At 38.5% G+C, this 23,185-nt stretch overlaps 1 protein-coding gene across 7 annotated transcripts in view; it reads right to left on the minus strand.

Moving 5' to 3' along the window:
• ZPBP (zona pellucida binding protein) overlaps window positions 1–23,185 on the minus strand; it is a 114,829-nt gene that overhangs the window by 81,578 nt on the left and 10,066 nt on the right. For 4 of the 7 annotated variants that reach the window (XR_007459959.1, XR_007459958.1, XM_049641268.1 and 1 more), the window contains exons 3-5: window positions 22,465–22,590; window positions 13,455–13,604; window positions 184–402 (exon numbers count right to left, since the gene is read on the minus strand). Coding sequence is in view for 5 of the 7 variants with exons in the window: in XM_049641268.1 (XP_049497225.1) it covers window positions 184–402; window positions 13,455–13,604; window positions 22,465–22,590 (495 nt within the window). In the remaining 2 variants the exon portion in view is untranslated. The remainder of the gene's footprint in view (window positions 1–183; window positions 403–13,454; window positions 13,605–22,464; window positions 22,591–23,185) is intronic. The other 3 variants (XM_049641273.1, XM_049641270.1, XM_049641269.1) reach the window with 2 other exon arrangements.

Below are 23,185 nucleotides of genomic sequence, written 5' to 3' on the forward strand. Positions count from 1 at the left end.
CAAAATTTTCACTGAGCACGTAAATCAGTAGAATTTTATTTGGGGGCCTATCAGAACTAAGCCAGAGTAGAGAACATGAAAAGTATTCATATCTATAACATTTACATTCTAAAAATGTTGTTGGTAATTCACATGTCTTTAAAATTTGCTATTCGTTTTCTGTAAAGGACTGTGTTTACTTACCTGAAAATGTAAAGAACAATTCATTCTGCAAACCAGCTCTTTGCATTTTAACATGATGGCATTCAGACTTCAGTAAAGAAACCTCACATGAAAGGTCAAGAACCAATTTGCTTAAAATCTGAAGAAGTTTCTTCTCAAAAGAAATATTATAAATACTATTGCAAGGAGCTGCATGATATCGAGCCGTGAACTGGTAATAATAATGAGGCTCACGATAAGCTGTAAAAAATTAAACAGAATAACACAAAAGCGGTTATTTAAGCAATTCAAATGCATTGCAACTACTCAAGAGAAATCATTACTTGGAATAAGTTCATAGTATTTTTATATCCATCCTGAGGAAACTGAGGGATACGGGGGTTATGTCACACTCCCATGCCTATGGTGTCAAAACTAAGATTCTAACCGAGAAACCTGCCCCAGACTCCACGCCCTTAACCAATATATTATTCTTCCTCAAACTTAGGAATGAAAGTTCTCTTAATATTCATCTTAGAATAAACTATAGTCATATAATTACCAGCTATAAGCAACAAATAGTATGTTTCTCATAAATCTACCAGTTTTATCGAGTGCCATTACAATATCTGAAATGGGGGACGTTATTCCTGCCCATTTCAATATATAACTGAAATGACACAAAAAAATAAAGATGATAAGAAATCCATAATAATTACATATATTATGTAACCACATGCTCTGACACAAAGAAATCAAAATGCAAATCAACAATTAAAATCCATCAAACACAGCTCGGAGCCTAGAACCTGCTTTTGGATTCTGTGTCTCTCTCTCTCTCTCTCTCTCTCTCTCTCTCTCTCTCTGCCCCTCACCTGCTCATGTTCTGTCTCTGTCTCAAAAATAAACATTAAAAAAAATTTTTTTAAATAAATAAAATCCGTCAAACATTTGAAAACAAACTACGACTAAATAACAAATGGTACATCTAATAAAGTAATGACTATTAAAAATATTATTAAAACAATTATAGTAGCAGGACATGACAGCTGGAGAAACAGAAGCCCACATCCCAATGAAAAATAATGTAAATTATTTTTAAAAAACAACCATTTATAATCTCTGAAAATGGTCCTAATGCAAGCAGAAAGAGAGAGGGGTTCCCAGAAAAAGAACGACAGTTTCCAAGACGTGTGAAAAGTTATTTTAGGCCCTGCTGGCCTAGGAAAGAGTGTAGGAACTAACAGGCCAGGAGACAGTCTAATGATTGCTGAGGGAGCATCAGGCGAGCTGACACCCGGCAAACACCCCCCACCTCCAGTAAGGTGGGCTCTGCGTGACATTCCTGGGGCACTCCTGACCGCCCAAGAACAAATGAAAGGGAAAAAACAATTTAACTGATAAGCGATCACAGTCACGCAGGACATGAGTCTCCACCAGTTTACAAGTACCTTAGTAAATGACAAGAAAAAGGCAATCCTATCAATAGCCTAATCTCCAGAAACCCATAGACTTAGTTTCCTGGAGCCCCAACATCACCCTCCTCTCCACAGTGATGTGGGAAACAAAGACAAGAAGGAAATGGTAAATAAAATTAAATTTCTTTTTATTTTATTTTTTTTTTACGTTTATTCCTTTTTTTGATAAAGACAGAGCATGAGTGGGGGAAGGGCAGAGAGAGAGAGAGACACAGAATCCGAAGTAGGCTCCAGGCTCCGAACTGACAGGATAGAGTCTGATGCGGGGCTCGAAAGCACGGGCCGTGAGATCATGACCTGAGCCGAAGTCGGACGCCCAACTGACTGACCCACCCAGGTGCCCCCAATTAAATTTCTTTATAACCCATTGACAATATTTAATGTTTCTCAAATGTTACACATATTTGTCAATAGTATAGCCCATTGACAAATATTTGAGACAGGCAGAGTAAAACATTCCTCCAATAAACTCCCAACTGTCTTAATGCCTTCCTGGAGGGAAAACAGCCTTAGCCTGACAACAGCAAGGCCTCAGGGACATTATGAGTCCTCTTTAGCACATCGAAGTCCTTCTGGAGGCCTGTATAGAACCAGTCAATCCTCATAAACCCAGTGCAGCTCTTTCTGCCCCTGGGTCCTGTCCCCGTGCTTTAAAAAAATCACCTTTTTGCACCAAAGACATCTCCAGAATTCTTCTTGGCCAACAGCTCCGAACCACCATCACTCCAAAACCGCACCAATATCAGTGACAATAAATCGGTGATAAAACTCCCGGTGCTAGTTAGTTCTGACAAATATCTCAATTAATTATGAGCGGACAGCAGTTCACTGCATTTTATTCCATCACCAGCTTTTTTTTTTTTTTTTAATTTTTTTTTTAACGTTTATTTATTTTTGAGACAGAGAGAGACACAGCATGAACGGGGGAGGGGCAGAGAGAGAGGGAGACACAGAATCGGAAGCAGGCTCCAGGCTCTGGGCCATCAGCCCAGAGCCCGACGCGGGGCTCGAACTCACGGACCGCGAGATCGTGACCTGAGCTGAAGTCGGACGCTTAACCGACTGAGCCACCCAGGCGCCCCATCCATCACCAGCTTTTAAAAGAATCGACGTAAAACGTCAAAGCTGAAAAACAGCTAAGAGACGGAGTCCAAAGCCACTCATTTTGTGGACTTGCAAACTGTTGGAGGGGAATGCCAAGCGACTTAAACACACTTTTGGGTGGCAGTAGGGGAGATGAGGCACCACCAAAGAGGTGAAATGCCATTTGCCTGCCAACACAATCCTAGACCAATCCACAGGCTGGTGGCTGAGGCGCCGGTTGGGGAGGAAAAAGTGTGCACAAACTAGGGCAGACTAAACATGTTCTTGTACTAAACAAAGCCAGAAGATATTCATAAACTATTATCTACTATTCTTTTCTGATAACGGAAATACTGTCGGTAGGAAGACAAACAAAAAATCTGTACACAAACAAAAACAAACCCATATTTAAAACTCCCAGTGCAGACTCAAAAGTGAAGCCTGACCCGCCGCACACGCTTCAGGTACCTTTGCGGGATCTAAAGCCCTCCGAGTGCTCAGATTCTGGACCCACCAAAGCCAGAGAACTGAGGAAGCTGCTGGCCCTGGTGACATACCCCAATTCGGGGAGACTCTGCTTTGGGAAAGATCCCCAATGTTCTCCTTACTTGTTGCTAGTAAAACCCTTCCTTTTCCTATTCTTGGCTCAGTTGTGCCTTTAGGCTCAACACCCACCAAGAGGGGAACTGAGTTTTGGGGGACATTAGGACAAAGAGAAAAGTGAAAAAATATTTATTCAAAAAAATCTCCTAACAGTCAGTAAGAACAGGGAGTCCGGGGTGGTGAACCCAGACCTTCCACCTCCCTCCCCTCTCGGCCCAGTGAGATGGAAAGCACTCCAGACTGGGCAGATGAGAATGTGGGGCGCCCTCTTCCCCAGCCCCCAGACAGCAGCCCCCCAGGAGGGGCAGGAAGGGTCAGCACTTCTCCTGCCAAGCGGAACTACCTGCTCCCGGCGGGAAGGTGCAGGTGAGTATGGCTGAGACAGCTGGGAGGGGACGACTCCCTTCTTCCACTGGCCAGCACTTCATGCCACGGACGCTCAACACTGGCTGTGGCAATGCTGACAATGCCCCCCGGGGGCCCTCGCTGCCCTTGACTGCCCTGGCCCAGTTCACGGTGAGGGGTCCACAGCTGGAGCGGCAAACCCAGGGGTCCCAGGGATGCTGCTGCTACCCCTCCCCGGCCGCCAAGCTCCTAGAGCAGGGGGGCACTCGTGTCCTCACCCCAGCTCCAGACTGCGGGTCAGGTGGGAGGATGTGCCAGGGGGCAGGAGCAGGCGGGAGAGCAAAGAGCTCAGAATCTCTTCTGGAAGGAACAGGCATCACTGGAGATAAAGTGCCAGGAAGCTGGAACCTCGGGGCAGTCTCAAAAACCCAGGAGGTCTGGGGAAAGACGATGGGGAGGTGACTTATAGACTCCCTGGGGGGGGACAGGTGAACTGCACGCAGGCTGCCTAGTCTGTCAGACAGCAACTCCGGAAGTCTATGCTGCAAGCAGCAATCCTGGGGTCAGAGAGAGTCTCAAACACTGACCAGGGGAATATCCCCTCAAAGGAAGGCATACTTCACTGGATCAGCCTTCAGAGGAATTTATGCCCAGGGCATTGCTAAAAAAACAACTGCTGCCATTCCTAAAACAAACTAGGGGCTGGGGGTGGGGGGCTTCACATTATGGTGAGTGAGGAGCAAACTTCATGGAAGTGATCTAGACACTTGCGAACTTCACGGAAATGATCTAGGCACTTGCTAAACAAACATCAAATAATTACATAGTCAGGCTATCTAAAAAGTCCAGGTTCTGAAAAAAATTTGAGTCAAGCAAGGAAACAGGAAAGAATGACTCATGTCCTGGAAAAAAGTAGGAAACAGTAACCACTTGCGAGAATGATCAGATGTGGGATTTAAAAGATAAAGATTTCAAAGCATCCGTTATGAATATGTTAAAATAACGAAAGGAAATTATGATTAAAGAAGGAAGGTATAATGAGAATTTCACAAAGCTAATATTTGTAAAGTTTGAAATTATAAAAAATGAACGAAGTGCACATTCTGCAGTTGAAAAATGAAAGCACTGAAAGGAAAAATGGACTCAGGGGCTCAAGAGTAGATTGTGATCTGGCAGAAGAAGGAATCGGCTAAAAGCAGTTCTTCAGATTAGAGTGAAAGAACATGACCATAGTCAGTAATCGGAATCCACACCAAAAACAAAGTGTTCCGGTAAAGGTAATTATGTCATTACAAAGACAGAATAAGTGCATATTTCTTCTACTTTTTTTCCTTTTACTGATAGAAAAAGCAACTGTGTAAAGGATTTGTGTATGATGGTCCACTGGTCCCCTACACTGGGCCAAGGAAACGACTACAGGTGGTAACTTGAATACATGGGAACAAATGAAGAGAATAAAAAATGAGCTACAAAAAGGCTAGTAAGCTATAAACCTACAAACACACACTGGCTCTTCTTTCTGTTTCTGGCTTTTCAGAAACACGTAACACTATGCAAAATAAGAGCTATCTATTGATAGTTGTGTAACATTTACAAATATAACACGCATAATATTTATACCACAAAAAGCAGAGAAAAGGAATATGTATATGTAAGAGTAACTTTTCTACATCTCAGTGGAATTTAGTATAAATGTCAAGCTGACTCTGTAAGGTAGGTTAAGATGTATGTGGTAATCCTCAGAACAATCAGTAAGGAAATAAAACTCAAATACAAAGTGAAAAATCGCTACTTAAAATGCTACATTAGGAATTATTCTTTTAATTCCAAAGAATTCATGCGAAATACAGGAACGCACATGAAGCAAAAAATAAAACAGCAGAGTATATCTAATGATATAAAAATGACATTAAATGTAAAGGAATGACACTATCCAGTCAAAAATGATACTGTCTAGTCTCTTCACAGACTGTGAAACTGGATTGAAAAAGCAGTATCAACTATCTGGTGGCTACATGAGACACACTTTATATTAAAAAAAATACAAACCGATAGAAAGTAGTAACGTGAAAGATGATATACTATGCATACAGCAAACACAAGAAAGCAGAAGTGGCTATACAATTATCAGGTTAGAGAGACTTTAGAAGAAACAAACAAACAAAAAGGAACATTTTATTAGAAGGGACAATCCTTCAGTAAGACAGAACAATTATAAACATAGACACACCTAAGAACAATGTACCAAAACAAAACAAAAACTGACAGATAAAAAAAGAAACAGACAACAATTATTAGTTGGGGATTTCAACACCCACTTACAATAATAGATACAACAACTAGGCAGAAGATCAACAAAGAAATAGAAGTCCTGGGTAGTGTCATGAACAAACAGACCTAACAAGTATCTACAGATCTCCACCCAAAACAGCAGAATACACATTCTTCTGGAGTGCTCATGGCACACACTCAAATACTCAAAGATGTTGCAGATACTGCACTACAAATCTCAATAAACTTAAAAGGATTGAAATACAAGTATTTTCTCTAAAATGGAATAAAATTAGAGTAAGAGAGAAATTTGAGACACTTACAGAGACACAGAAATTAAACAATAGCATCCTAAATAACCAATATGTCAAATAAGGAAATCAAAAGAGCAGTTAGAAAATATCGTCATAGGGGCGCCTGGGTGGCTCAGTCGGTTAAGCGGCCGACTTCGGCTCAGGTCACGATCTCGCGGTCCGTGAGTTTGAGCCCCGCGTCAGGCTCTGTGCTGACAGCTCAGAGCCTGGAGCCTGCTTCAGATTCTGTGTCTCCCTCTTTCTCTGCCCCTCCCCTGTTCATGCTCTGTCTCTGTCTCAAAAATAAATAAACGTTAAAAAAAAAAATAAAAAAAAAAAAAAGAAAATATCGTCATATAAATTAAAATAAAGACAAAATCTATGGGATGCAATTAAAGCAGTACTTAGCAGTGTGTGTGTGCGCGCGCGCGTACATATAATGTGCTTTTATCACAAAAGAAAGATCTCCAATCAGTAATCTAACCTTTAACCTTATGGCACTGGAAAAAAATGAGAAAACTAAACCTAAAGCAAACAGAAGGAAGAAAATTATTATTATTAAGATAATAAAATTTAGAGCAGAGATAAATGGTATAGTGAAAAGAAAAACAATAGAAGCAATGAAACAAACCTAGTTTTTTGAAGAAATGAACAAAATTGATAAACCTTTAGCTAAAGTAATCAAGAAAAATAGAGAAGATTCAAATTCTCAAAACCAGAAATGAAAGAAACAGCATTACTGCAGAATTACTCTGACCTTACAAAATAAAAAATTACTACAAAGGGACACTATGAACAACTGTATGCCAATAATTAGCTTAGATAAAATAGAAAAATCCTAGAAAGACACAAACTATTAAAAATGACTCAATAAAAACACAGAAGATCTAAACAGAGCTACAATAAACAAAGAGAATTAATAACCAGTATATATACACATACATACGTACGTACATACATACATACATACATATATGTATACAGAGTGAAGAAAAACCATAGTCCAGATGTCTTCACTCAAGAATTCTAGAAAATATTTTAAGAAATGTCAACAATTTTAAATTAACTCTTCCAAAATCAAAAGAGGAAGAAAAACTTCCCAACTCATACTATGAGTCTAGTATTACCCTAATAGCAAAACCACACAAAAGAGATACCACAAGAAAACTATGGACCAATGTCTTATGAGCACAGATGCCAAAAACTTTTAACAAAACACTAGAAAACTGAATCCTACAGCATAGTGAAAGAATTATACATCATGACCAAGTGGGATTTATCTATTCCAGAAATGCAAGGTTGGTTTAACATTTGGAAACCAATTAATGTAATATATTATATCAATAACACACAAAACAAAAACCACATAATTATCAGTTAATGCAGACAAAAAGCACTTGACAAAATCCAACACCCTCTCACACACACACACACGCACATAATCAACAAACTTGGAACGGAAGGAAACTTCCTCAACCTAATCAAGGGAACCTACATAAGAACTACAGCTAACATCACATTTACAATCAAGGCTAAGATGTCTGCTTTCACCACTCTTATTCAGCAAATTATTAGAAGTCCTAGTCACCACAATAAGAAAAATAAGGCATACAAATTGAAAAATAAATAAATAAAACAAAACTGCCCTCTGTGCTTATGACATGACTGTCTCACAGAGAATCTACAAAATAAAAAGATTCTAGAACTATTAACTAACCTTATGTTAAAATGGCAGGTTATAAGATTAAGACACAAGTAATAATTCATTTGCTATATATCAACAATAAGCATGTGGAATCCAAAATTTAAAACCTAATACCATTTAAAATTGCTCCAAAAAACAAAATAATATACTTAGGTACATACTGAACACATACATGAAAGAAATAAAAATAGAAAAATAATAGATGTAAGAAATGAAGAACGACTTAAGTAAATGGAGATAAACCATGTTCATGGATTGAAACAATCACTATAGTAGAGGTGCCAATTTCCCCCCAAATTTATCTATAGAGTAATTCCCATAGAAATTCCCACATGTAATTCCCATAGAAATTCCAGCAGGACACTTTGTAGACACATTCAAGATTCTTCTAAAATTTATATGGAAAGGGGCAGGCCCAAAAAAACACAAAAACAATCTTCGTAAAAATGAATAGTAGGAGAATTAGAATTACTTTACCTTGTATTGAATGGTTCTATACAGTTATAGTAATTAATTAATTAATGTGGTACTGGCAGAGGGACAGACCTATTAATTAAGGGAAGAAATTAGAGAACCCAGAAATACTCTCACAAATATTCTCAACTGGTTTTTGACAAAGGTACAAAAACAATCCATCAAAGGAAGAACAGTCTTTGCAAGAAACGAAGCTGGTGCAAGTGGATATCCACCTATAAAAAAATTAAACCTCACGCCTCACACAAAAAACAACTGAAAATGCATTAACATTAAAAGTGACATTGTCAGGCTTTAGGAAAAAATAGGACGATGCTTAATAACCAAGTTTGATAAACCAGACCTCAAGAAACTCAAATACTTTAGCTCTACTCCAAATTATAAGACATTAAGAAACTGAAGAAGACAAATAAATGAAAATATATTCCATGTACATGGGATTATAATAATCAATACTGCTAAAATGTTCACACTACCCAAATCAATGTGATTCAATAAAATCCCTATCAGAATTACAATGATGCTTCTTACAGAAATAGAACAAACAATCCTAAGACCCCATATAGCCAAAGCAATCTCAAGAAAGAAGAACAAAGCTGGAGGCATCATGCTCCCTGATTTCAAACTCTGTTACGAAGCTACAGTAATGTAAAAAGTATGGTATAGAGATACAGACCAACAGAACAGAGAGTCCAGAAATAAATCCACATAGGCAGTCAATTAATTTTACAACAAAAGAGCCAACAACATACAATGACGGAAGGTTGGTCTCTTCAAAAAATGGTGCTGGAAACTGGACATGCACATAGAAAAGAATGAAGCTGGATCACTATCTTATACTACACACAAGAATTAACTTGAAACAGATTAAAGAACTGAAGGTAAAACCTGAAACCATAAAACTCCTAGAAAAGAATATAGGTGATAAGTACCTTCGCAAGTTTTCTAACCTGACACCAAGAGTAAAAGCAACAAAAGCAAAAATAAACAAGTGTAACTATATTATACTAGAGAGCTTCTGCAAAGCAAAGAAAATAATCCACAAAATAAAAAAGGCATCCTACTGAGTAGAAGAAAACTTCTGTAAATCATGTATCAGATAAACAGTTACTATCCAAAATCTATAAAGACCTTATACAAACTAACAGCAAAAACACAAACAATCCAATTTAAAATAGGCAAAAGATCTAAATAGACATTTTTCCAAAGAAATACAGATGGTCAGCAGGTACATGAAAAAGTGCTCAACATCATTATCAGGGAAATGCACCTGTTAGAATGACTGTTACCAGCCAAAAAAAACCCAAACAAACAAAAACAAAAACAAAAAAAGTAATGAGTACTGGAAAGGATGTGGGAAAAAGAGAACCCTTGCATACTGTTTGGTGGTAAACTGGTGCAGCCACTACGGAAAACAGTACGGAGGTTCCTCAAAAAACTAAAACTGAACAACCATATGGTCCAGCAATTCTACTTCTGGATATTTATCCCCCCCCCCCCAAAACCACAAAAAAGCACTAACTCAAAAGGACATATGCACCCCCATATTCACTGCAGCACTATTGACAGTAGCCAACTGTGTCCCCTACTGATTGAATGGCTAAAGAAATTGTGGGCCGCGTGTGCATGTGCGTGGCAACACGGATGGACTTTGAGGGCTTTATAAGCTAAGTGAAGTAAGTCAGACAGAGAGAGACAAATACTGTATGATTTCTTTTCTATGTGTAACCTAAGAAAAAGAAGCTCACAGATACAGAAAACAGACTGGTGGTTGCCACAGGCAGGTAGTGAAGGGTCAAGAAATGGGTAAAGTGGGAGACACCTGGGTGGCTCACTCGCTTAAGCGTCTGACTTCGCCTCAGGTCATGATCTCGCAGTTCGTGGGTTCAAGACCCACATCGGGCTCTGTGCTGACAGCTCGGAGCCTGGAGCCTGCTTCTGATTCTGTGTCTCCCTCTCTCTCTGCCACTCCCCCACTCACATTCCGTCTTTCTATCTCTCTCTCAGAAGTAAATAAACATTAAAAAAAATTTTAATAAGATAAAAAAATTAAAATATATATATATACCAAATGTATATACTAAAGAACTTTACATATAAAAAGATTTTAAAAGGGCTCTGATGGCTTTTGTGCCTGTTTAATATAAATTTATGTTAACATTTGTTAAAATGTGCCAAATGGCCAAACTCTATAGACTTAATAAGAAGGCTCAAATTATGGTTATACCTGGAGAACCAACTAAACTTAAACATGTTACCCTCCGTAATATTAGAATCATAAATATAAAATAGAGAAAAATAAGTATGGCTCACTTAAGTTGTAGCCTTGCCTAAATTTGCCATAGTCGTGGTACTCACTGCCTTAAAATATCTCATATTGAGTAGAGATGCTCTAACAGAAGGAAAACTAAGTGAAATTAAATCTTCACCCCCTGTAATTGGCTTGATAAAATGGGATCTCATTAACTCTATGGTAATAACTATACGGACCTATAATATATATATACTGGACCACAGTAATATAGTCCAACGTTAAGTTAAAACAAGTCTTCGAGGATTAAAACTTATTCTATCAAAACTAATTAATAAAGAGGTGATTATCCCCATTGTTTCTCCATTGATAGCCTAATTTCGTCTGTTTTTGAATTTGGAAAAAATAAAGTGTGCCTCATGGTGGAATACTACAAATACATACGTACATGCATGCATACATACGTAAAATGTGTGGGTTGTGTGTTTACACAGAAATAGATGAGAGAGAGAGACAAAAAGACACACACACACATACACAGTGGGGGCAGCAGGGAGAGGGATTTATTCAACTGTTCCATACAGTACCCTTTGAAGTAGGGAAATGTGACACAAACTCCACGATCACCAACTGAGGAGTAATCAAATCTGGAATACCATGTGGCCATTAGAAAGATTAAAGTGGATCTTTTTTTCTTTTTTTTAAGTATAATTTATTGTCAAGTTGGAGAACATACAGTGTATACAGTGTGCTCTTGGCTTGGGGAGTAGATTCCCCTGATTCATCACTTCCATACGACACACAATGCTCATCCCAACAGGTGTCCTCCTCAATGCCCATCACCCATTTTCCCCTCTCCCTCGCCCCTCCACCCCCATCAACCCTCAGTTCGTTCTCTGTATTTAAGAGTCTCTTATGGTTTGCCTCCCTCCCTCTCTGTAACTGTTTTTTCCCCTTCCCCCATGGTCTTCTGTTAAGTTGCTCAAGTTCCACATATGAGTGAAAACATATATTATCTGTCTTTCTCTGACTGACTTATTTCACTTAGCATTAATACCTTCCAGTTCCATCCACGTTGCTGCCAATGGCAGGATTTCATTCTTTCTCATTGCCAAGTAGTATTCCATTGTATACATATATCTTTTTTGTCCATTCGTCAGTTGAGGGGACATTTGGACTCTTTCCATAATTGAAATAGAACGAATTACATGATTTGTTTTAAGCACAAGAATAGCAGGTCTCCAAAGTCAGGCTTTATTAAATGAGGCTTCATCCTGCGGTCTCTGTGGAACCAACTCTGGAATCAGAATTCCTAGATTCAAATCTGAATCTCCGCCCCATTCTCACAGTGAGGCCCTGAGTGAGTCGCTTCACCACTCCGTGCCTCAGTGCTTCTGCACAAGACAGGACATGGCAGTATGCACTGCACAGGTCTGTTGCAGGACTCAGTGAGTCGAATACAAATACAGCACTTTAAACAATGCCCTAATCCCACGGAAACACAGCACTGCCTGGCACATAATGAACGCTCAGTAAATATTAGCTACACCTATCATTACTATAAACCAGCATTCATTTTAGGCATGTGTGAATATACCCTTAGAAGAGATTTCAAAGTATATTCCTTTTAAACAAGTGAAATAACAAGATGGGGAAAACTACGTAACAAAAAGGAAGTGTGACACATTCAAAAGTTTAAACATTTTTTGCCTAAGAAAGTTAACATAGTTTCTCATAAAAAAATTATGTCTTTCTTTGGATATATGGGACAGTGTTTCATCAGTGACTGAAAATCATCAGGAAACCACTAATAATTCTGCCGCGTGTTCCGCAACCCAGCTGTGACAAGGATGGTACGTTAGTTTCCCGTTGCTATTGTGACAGATCACCGCAGACGCGGTGGCTTCAAATAGCACAAATATTATTATCTTGCAGTTTTGGAGACCAGAAGTCCAAAGTGAATCTTACAAGGTGCACTCCTTCTGGAAGCTCCAGGCCTCTGCCACCTCCACCTCCAGCTCCAGCTTCTAGAGGCCTCCTGCTCTCCCTGGCCGTGGCCCCTCCTCCATCCTCAGAGGAAACCACAGGGGCCTCTCCTTCCGCCATCACGTCTCCTTTATGTGTCCATGGCCCTCGTGCCTCCTCCGCTAAGGACCCTGACGCTGGGCCTGCTCAGCGACTTCAGGACAACCTCCTCTCCTCAAGATGCTTAGCTAATCGATACCTGCGAAGAGCCTTCTGTCCGGAAAGGCAACACAGGCCCAGGTCCTGGAGATCAGACAGGTGCATCCCGGAGGACCCCAACTCCATCCACCACATGCAGGTTCCCCCGGTGAAAGGGGACATACAAGCAACCTCTGCTCACGCTGCTCTCCCGGCCACTCGAGTAACCCACCCAGCTCTCCCCATCTCATACCTCCACAGACCACACTGCTTTTAGAGAAGGATTTATGGTGGCATTTCATGCTCCCGTCCGGGGGGATGGCAATGTGCCACCAAGCGTGAAACTCAGAATTTAACAGCAGTATAAACTATAATATTGTAAAAATTTGAAAACATGATTTCCAGCCCCATTTTCACTCAGCGGTTTAAATTTATCTGCGTTCATATCAACACTCCCCCGAAGAAAACAAGGTCTGCCCTCACCACTAACACTTACGCAGCACTTTGTAAAATAGAGGCAAGTAGTAGTTTTTCTTTAAAAGACAAAAAATAAAAAAATAACAAAGTCCCTTTAAGACAAACCTAAAGATATTTAAATATTTGAAAACATTAAGAAATGTTAACATACAACTAAATGCACTTCTTACCATATATAACGTATTTTAGTTGAAGATTTTTCACAATTTCCTCCACAGTAGGTTTATACTCCAGGAAACAGGTGTAAACTCCACTCATTCCCTCCTCAAAGTTCTGGAATATAAGGCTTCCTGTGGACGTTACTTGTGTAGTGCTGTTTTCTAATAAAGGAATAACACAGTAATTAAATTACACAACACTGAGATAAAATAACAAAATATTTTCTAAACAGAGCAAAACCATCAAAATTTACCTACAGAATCACTGAAGTTTGTCGGGGGCATAACTAGTGATTGCGTCCAGGATGACCTTCTTAGTGTGTGAACTGGACTAACCAGGGGTCACCAACTGTGCGGTTGCCTAAGTGGCAGAGGAGACTGACAATTCCATGTACTTCATGCACTCCTAATCTCCTTGCATTGAAATGAACTCTATCAGATATTCGCATGTGTATAAAAGCAGCATTTATTTACATATGCTATAAAGTAATTATATATCCACATAGGTATGTGTACTGATTGATAAGTTCTGCTCTCCATAAGCTTACAAACTGTATGTGAAAGGGAGGAAACAATGTATCCAGAACAAAGACTAACCCAAGATACTAATAACTAGGTACTTCTAGTCATTACACAGGATACCAGGCAAAGGCTGGGTTACAACCTTAGGGTTGCAGAAGAGAGAAAGTAAGAGACTGGATCACCCGACCTGCCCAAAGTCACACAATCAGAGCTGCAGTGTTGAGAACGAGGACTGGATGTTAAGAGCCCTTGGGACTTCCGTGTGCTTTGTTACTTAAGTACCACACTGGGAGGAAGCTGTGCTGTGTAACAGGAAAGAGGTGTGATTTAGAGGCTTGAGACGTGGGTTTCAGGTCTACCTTTCTTTCTCATAAACTGTAACCCGAGGGTAATCACTTAATCTTTCTTAAGTCCAGCTCCATCATTTGTAAAACAAAGAATCATAATATACGACAGCATATCTCACAGAATTGTTTTCCTGTAACAAATACAACTTAAATTACTTGAAAAAGCTATAAATCCTTAAGTAATTCAAGTCGTTATTCTGAAAGTGCATAATCAGTTTTGCATTTGAAAATTTTTATATTAAAACTCATTCAATAATTTCATATGCCATTCATTAGAATGGAAAGTGTTATCCCAGCAAATAATTATCTTTTTCCACTTTAAATAAATAACATATTGCTTATAAATTTCAGGTTGAAATTTATTTTTTAATAAATGTATTTCCTCAAAATAAGACACAACAGGAATGTTCTTAGTGATGAAATTTTCATTATTAACTTGCTCAATAAAAATCTGTTCGGTTTCAGGGCGCCTGGGTGGCTCAGTTGCCTGGGCATCTGAGTCTTGATTTCGGTTCAGGCCATGATCCCAGGTGGTGGGATCGAGCCCCGCACTGGGCTCCATGCTGAGCATGCTTCGGATTCTCTCTTTCCCTCTACCCGTTTACCCCGCTCATGCTTTCTCTTTCTCTCTCTCAAAATAAATAAATAAACATTTTTAAAAGTTTGCTGGGTTTCTAGTACATGCAAAGTCCTACTTCAGATACCGAAGGAGAAATGAATAGAGATGGATATACTCTCCCTCAAGGAATTTACACAGAATATTATGCCTTAAGAATTCCTATTTCCAAATCCTTGGATGAAGCTGAAAAAGAGGTTATAAATTGTGACTATGTTCCTACTGTAATGCTCATTTCTTTTTTGATGAAAGATTACATATTTATCATAAAATGTCTCTTTTCTAAAACAGATTAACAAGTTTTCAAGTGTTTGCTATAGATTTCAGCAGAGACAAATGCTTTATAGTAAATATGATAAAAGGTGAAGTCAGTCAAAGAAAGAGAAATACCACATGATTTCACTAGTATGTGGAATTTAAGAAACAAATGAGCACAGGGGAAAAAGAGAGAGAGAGGGGCAAACCAAGAAAGAGACTCTTTAACAAGAGAGAACAAACTGACGGTTGCCATGGGGGAGGTGGGTGGTGGGCTGGGTGAAACAGGTGATCAGAGATCAAGGAGCACACTTGTGACGAGCACCGGGGGTCGTACGGAGGGGCTGGATCACTACACTCTACACCTGAAACGAATATTGCACTGTGTGTTAACCGAAATTTAAATAAAAACTTCAAAAAAAATTTTTAAATAAAGAAGAGTTAATACCGGTTCTTCTCAAACTATAAAATAAAATGTCCATAGATTTTAAACACCATGAATATCATGCTGTCAATTAGGCTATGCATTCTTGGCTATAATTTTCCCAAACTAGAAGTATAAGTGCACTAATACATATCTGAATACCTATTACAATTTAAGTATTATGACGGCCAGAAAATCACGTAGGACATGATTCATGATAAAGCACCCTCTCACCTTCTTATTTTTAAAACATTAAAGTGGGAGTGCGCGGGAGGCTCAGTCGGTTAAACGTCCAACTCTTGATTTCAGCTCAGGTCATGATCTCACAGTCCTGAGACTGAACCCCACACTGGGGCCGAGCTGAGCGTGGAGCCTGCTTGAGATGCTTTCCCTCTCCCTCTGCCCTTCCCTCACTCATGCACTCCCTCTCTCTAAATGCATGCATTTAAATTCATGCATGCATGAATGAATAAAAATTAAAAGCGGCACATTTTGAAAAGATACTCAGAGGATTTCACAGCCAACAGAAAAAGCCATGCTACAACACCACTTAACAAATGACCTTTAAGTAACAGTGTTTAAATGTGAATTCCATGATGCCAAAGGAACATGTAGGCAAAGGAACAACTCAGGCAACAGCATACAGTCCGTGAATAACTGAACTAAAGTCAATACTTCTTTCTCTACAACTTAGCTCGATCATCTAAAACTTTAGAGTTGGACTAGACTTCTAGTTCATGACTTACAACTCTAAAATTACACGGCAAAATTTAAGCACAATTTCATTATAACTTATTATTTAACAAAAAAACTAAGTTTGCACTTTTAGTTTCTGCTCAGATATGGAAACTGACCACAAGAACATCGACCCCACTATTACAATAAGGAAAAAGACAAATTGTCAGTTAACAATTTATCTCAAACCTATCAAAAAAACTGAGGTGAGAGGGTAACCAATAAACCTGAAATCTGGGGAGGGACAGTGACCTGTGGATAGAACCAGGACCCAAGCATTTAAGAAGACTCAGCTGAAAGTTCTCGATGATTTACTAAAAGCCAAGTGTCAACCTGTGTGAACATGTGAAACTTCTGAGGACCAGAGATACTGGGGTGGGGGGAGATGAGGTGTTACACCCTCTTATAGGGTGTACCCTCAGGAACACCTCAGACTGATCAAAGAGAAGGTCTGGGGAATCCTAGGCATGACTCCCACCAGACTAGGCTCAAGGAGGGGCCCAGCAACCCTGCCAAAAGTCCACCCACACCCATTTCCCCTACTTCCTGGTATGCAACAATGATTTAATGTATAGGGAGAGAAGGAACAAAAATAGTCACCTAGGACTCTGTGGAGACTTATTGCCACTGGGGAAGTAAACATAAAGGGAAAAGAGTCTCATCCTTGAGGAACAGTCAGCAAGAAGTACTAGGCCAACACTACAGATGGAGAAGGGGTTAGAGCATTTGTGACGGCTGCCCCCACCCCGGCCACAAGCCCCAGGGACACCATACCTGCCAAAGACCAGGCTTAACCGAACATCAGAGACTGTCCCTCTCTCCCAATGACCCATCAGTAAAAGAGTCTAGTCAAAATGTAGTATAATCAAATTAGAAGAGGTATAAGAGATTCTAGAGATTTTTTTTTTTTTTAAAGGAGAAAACAAAGCCAAGAAAGGAAATGTTTTTCTCCAAAGACACTGGAGAAAAAGAACTTCTCATGAACCAGCCTATACCTAAAACATCTTTAACTTTATCTGACTGAAGCTTTCAATAACCACAGCAACAACCAATATTAAACCAAGATAAATTCTTGACTAGATTAACACAAACTTCTAATACTAAAGACTTAATGCTATTTTTTTTTTATTTTTTTAAATGTTTATTTATTTCTGAGACAGAGAAAGACAGAGCATGAGTGGGGTAGGGGCAGAGAGAGAGGGAGACACAGAATCAGAAGCAGGCTCCAGGCTCTGAGCTGTCAGCACAGAGCCCGACACGGGGCTCAAACTCACAAACTGTGAGATCACAACCTGAGCCGAAGTCGGTCGCTCAACCAACTGAACCACCCAGGCGCCCCATTAATGCTATTTTTAAAAAGGTATTTATCTCAAAGCATAAAAATCCTTACTATCTATAGTCTTATTTTATTCAAGATTTCCAACTTTAACAAAAAACAAGGAGACATACAGAAAAGTAAGACATATTTCCAAAATACCAGGCGATGTACAGACTCTTAAGTGACATATATGTCAAAAATATCAGACAGTTAATTTAAAATAACAATGACAAAAGTATTAAAATATTGAATAGAAAACATAGATAATATGCAAGGCCAGATGGGAGATTTTAGCAGAGAAACTGAAATTACAAAAAATAATCAAATGAAAATGCCAGAACTAAAAGCAAAACAAAATGGACAAAAACATAAAAAGATCGATACAGCTTAGGAAAGAATCAATGAGCTTCAATATAGGTCAAAAGAAACAACCCAATCTGAATCTCAAAGAGAAAAAATAAACCACCACCACCACCAGGAAGAAAGACCCAAGAGCTGTGCAATAATATCAAAGAGCGTTACATATAGGTGATAGAAATCTCAGAAGGAGAGGAGGGACAGCATGGGAAAGAATAAATATTTGAAGACATAATGGCAGAGAATTTTCAAAAATTAACAGCAAGCATCAAATTAAAGATCCAAGAAGCTGATCGGGGCGCCTGGGTGGCTCAGTCGGTTAAGTGTCCGACTTCAGCTCAGGTCACAATCTCGCGGTCCCTGAGTTCGAGCCCCGCGTCAGGCTCTGGGCTGATGGCTCAGAGCCTGGAGCCTGCTTCCGATTCTGTGTCTCCCTCTCTCTCTGCCCCTCCCCCCATCCATGCTCTGTCTCTCTCTGTCTCAAAAATAAATACATGTTAAAAAAAATTTTTTTTTAATAAAAAAATAAAAAAAAAATCCAAGAAGCTGAGAGAACACTAAGCAGAATACAAAGAAAAAAAAAGAGGTACGTAAAATTCAAATCACTGAAAATGAAAGGCAAAGAAAAAAATCTTGAATTCAGTCAGAAAAAAAATGGCATGCTGTCTACAGAGGGACAGGGATAAAATAACAGCAGACTTCTCATTAGGAACTATGCAAGCAAAAAGAATACAGAGGGCCATCTTTAGAATGCTGAAAGAAATAAACTGTCAATCCAGAATTCTACAAGCAACAAAAGATAAGCAAATTTAACCCAAAGCAAACAGAAGAAAGGAAATAATAAAAATAAAAACAGAAATCAGTGAAAGTAAAAAATAACAAAATAAGAGAGAAAAATAAATCAAACGAAAAGCCGGTCCCTTGAAAAAACTCGTAAGAACATTTTTTTAAAATGTTTATTCATTTTTGAGAGACAGAGACAGAGAGACAGAGAGACAGAGAGTGCGAGCAGGGGAGGGGCAGAGAGAGAGGGAAACACAGGATCTAAAGAAGACTCCAGGGTCTGAGCCGTCAGCACAGAGACTGGCATGGGGCTTGAACTCAGGAACCTTGAGATCATGAACTGAGCTGAAGTCACTGAACCAACTGAACCACCCAGGCATCCCAAGACTGGTAAAATTTTTAAACCTGTATCCAGAGAGACCAAAATGAAAGAGAAAAGACAGAGCCAACATCAGGCAGAATGGGGCACATCATATAGATCCTGAATATATTAAAAAAAAGTAAGACAGTATCGTAACTACTTTATGCACATAAATTCAACAAGTTGAAAGAAGACTCTAAATTGGGCAAATTCTTTAAAAGATACAAAAAACCAAAAACTCACAAAATGATGAAAAGGGAAAATCAAAATCCCATTCCTCCCTCACTTAGACTGTATCTGTGAACTCTGAAGCTGAACTTCAGAGGCCCAGGACTTCAGTAAGCATCCTATTCTCTCAATGCCTCAGTTTTTTCACACCCAAAATGGACAGAATGACTGTACTTTACTGCAGAGGGCGGTCAGTATGGATAAACGTGTCTGTGGGGTATATTTATACACATGACAAACACATAAAGAAAAGCCAGGGAATAATTCTGTAAATGTTCACAGTAGTGTTTACCTGACCAGTGTTTGGGGACAGAAAAATGGGATTTTTAAGCATCTTATTAGGAGTGCAACGGTCTTCGTAACGGTGTATCCTGCAGGTTCTAGGATGTCTGTTTTACCGTATCGTGACTTGCATGTATCTTATGTACATCTGTACACATGATGTGATTCATTCAATAAAAAATAGTACGGAAGGATAGAATGTCATCTTCAATCTCAAGAAGAATAATAAGAGTGTAGTTACAGGGTAAAACTCGTGTGTGTATGTGCTTAGATATATTTAGAAAAGTGGGGAAGTCCACCCACCAAGAAGAGTTAATTCATCAGGTTGGGATCAGGGTTGGGGTAAGACGTACAAGTCTTTTTGCAAAAAATGCATTTTGTTTGTGAATAAAAAATATGGGAAGACAAACAGAGGAGGAGTGGGGGCGAGAAGAGAAAGAGGGAGAGAAGGTAGGGAGACAGGGTGGGGGGAGAACCGAACAAATCTAACATAGGTCCCCTATATTTTACAACCCATCTAAACAATCGGAGTGTTTCTCTCCAGGGGCATGTGCAAGTAATTACACAATTACATGATTTCTTTTGCTAACTTTTAGGGAAACTATCTTTGGAATATTCATAAGTGTCCAAAAAGATTCTCCATTTTTCAAGCTTTAGGAAAATTAGACATTTCCAGATCTTTCTGAAATGATAATGATAGAACTAATGAGCCTGCAAACTGGTAGACAGTGAATTATGATGTGATCCTGTACTGAAATCTCAAATATGATGATGATGTCAACACCAGAATTTCCTGAGAATAGTTTTTATAAATAAAAAAACAAAAAACAAAAAAACACTGTACTAACATGATTTTATCCTTACTTGGAAATAACTACACATCTGAACATCTATTTTCCATTATGAAAGTGAGTAAAATAAAATATTGCTCTTAGTTGCAGGACTCAAAATTCAATCACATACTATACTTTTCAAGATAAACTACAAGACTGGCAACGCATCTTAGAGAAGAAAATGTTTCAGATTTCAATTTCCGAATCAAAGGAGTAACAAATTGTAAAAGAACAATTCAATACTTAAATGCTTCTATTTTTGAACTTATGGAGTTTTAACACCAAATGTAAAATATACTAACCTCCACGCTTGTACTACATAATGTGCTACTATCACAGAGCAGTAAAAATAAAATCTGATCACATCATCAGTACTGGATGCTTCTATACCTGGCCCATTTCATTGATTTCTATTAAGTGCCCGATCTCTTGGGATTTTTTGTCACTGATCTCTGCTAATCCATTCCTACTATGTTAGTACAATGAGGCAGAGACATTACACAAAGCCTAGCACAGCGCAGCCCCCAGGCAGGCACTCACTAAGAGCTGAGTACTTCTCACTAAGAGCTGAGTACTTCACTCTGAAGAACCATCTCACCTAGAGAGGAGTAACTATTTAAACCTTGAGCTTCTTCAGAATCAGCATAAATAGTTCAGAACTGTACGGCTAAGATTATTCAATTATATAAAAACATGAATTAAAACATATTACAAAACAAGTATTTCCTATGAATGTTTCCTCAGCCAAGTCTTGGTATGAATATAATGCTTTGCCCCAACCACCATAACAAAATAAACCCCCAGGTTTCCGTCTACAGGCACTCACTCCAAATACCAGTAGGGAGAGGGAGGGAGGGAGAGAGAGAGAGAAAGAGAGGAAGAAAGGAAGGAAGAAAAAAGAAAATGTAAACAGATGTAAACAGAGCAATAAAGACAACTTCCTGGATGGTATGCGAAAATGATTAAGCGCTTCATTGAACACACAGTTAGGATGAAAATTCATTAAGCTGGTATTTAGCAAGGCTGAACACAAGAACAGCTAAGCTGATTTATATTTTTTAAACTACACTGCAAAAACAGACCAGCAGATGAAAGATTAGAAAAAAGATAATGCATTTCAAAATAACAAAAGAAGTTGAATGGAGAAAATATTGATCAGACCAGTCATACCAACAGTAATCTCTATGTGGAACAAAAATACTTTCGTGAGATTAAGATCTTGTTTCCTCAAAAATTTATTGAAACCATAAAGCTACCATTCACAGTGTCTCTCGAGTCTGTCTTCTCCTCTGGATGAGTAACTGATTTACTAAGTTTCCTCTTTCGTAAGCACAGCACCAGTCATACATTAATACACAATCACGGTCAAACCATGAAGTATATCTAAATGCATGTTTTTAATACCAAAGTATGAAAAGCTAAATACGATCTTTTTTTTAATGGATTCTAATATTGAAATTAAATTCAAATATAATCCACATTGGTATGGTTGTTAGTCAGAAAGAAACATAAGATCAAAAAATGTAAAAACTCTACTAGTAAAGACCTGAGCTGTCCCTACGTGGTGCTGTTTAAGACAAAACCATGTTTATAAATCTGCAGCTCAAAGGGCTCATTTGTATTGTCAATAAAAACCAGAATTATATCTGCTTCTTCGTACACACTTGACTAACAGAAGTCTGAATGAAGAAACCAAAATGGCTCTAAGAACTTTTTAAAAAGTAACATTTTTGTGGAATATAGGTGCTCAGAGAATTCCCCAAACTCTTAAACAGTCATCAAGTGTCTCTATCTCAGATTAAGATGTGTGAAAAATGTCTATACCACCTGCACTGTTCCAAAGGGAAATCACAGGAAAAAACAAGTGAGGAAACATATACATATATATGAGATATGACTATTCTGTGTTCTGAGTATATTTCAGACATATCCATTGAATTATAATAGAAACAAAAGCCTACCTGAAATAATTTTTCCTTTTGGCCCATGCCACTGGAATGATGGATCTATCAGTTCTGAATTTCGCAGTCGTTGGGTTACACATAACACATGTGGACTCTTTTGATGAAGCATAACGTATACTTTCACTGAAAATACAACATTAAAATGTTCCAATAATATTTTGTATCATTTTATGCTCTATAATGCCTCACATTTTTGTAGTTTGCGTTGCATGTTTTTATAACTTTTCTTTGGGTAACTGCAACTACTTGATAAGGACTAAATTTCACTGCATTCCATATGATCACTAATACTCAAAAATATACACATGTATTATATTTGGGGGTGTATGCGGGTTTACCAATCTGAAAATAATGCATTGGGCTTTTATGCAGAGTTCATAACACTAACTTATTTTATTCTCAGGATATTATTTTAATTACAAAGTATTAAAGCTAGTCTATACTAGACTGTATCTGTTTTGCAAAGACACCAAACCTGAAAGGAACCAATAAATCTGTTTATATTAGCAAAATAACTATTCACATTGATGTGATACAAAGTACTGAATTTGAAAGTTATAATGTGATTAAAAAGTCAAAAAATAAATATATGCTTTGATTTTATTAAGCATTTTTCCCACTTTGCTTTAAAATTCAAAGAATCCTGATCATTAAACAAGCCAAAATTATATTCTTTAGGAGATACAAAAGGAACACAGTAAAGATTCAATTATCTTGA

The sequence above is a fragment of the Panthera uncia genome, chromosome A2, assembly GCF_023721935.1.
Source record: "Panthera uncia isolate 11264 chromosome A2, Puncia_PCG_1.0, whole genome shotgun sequence".
Lineage (NCBI taxonomy): Eukaryota > Metazoa > Chordata > Mammalia > Carnivora > Felidae > Panthera > Panthera uncia.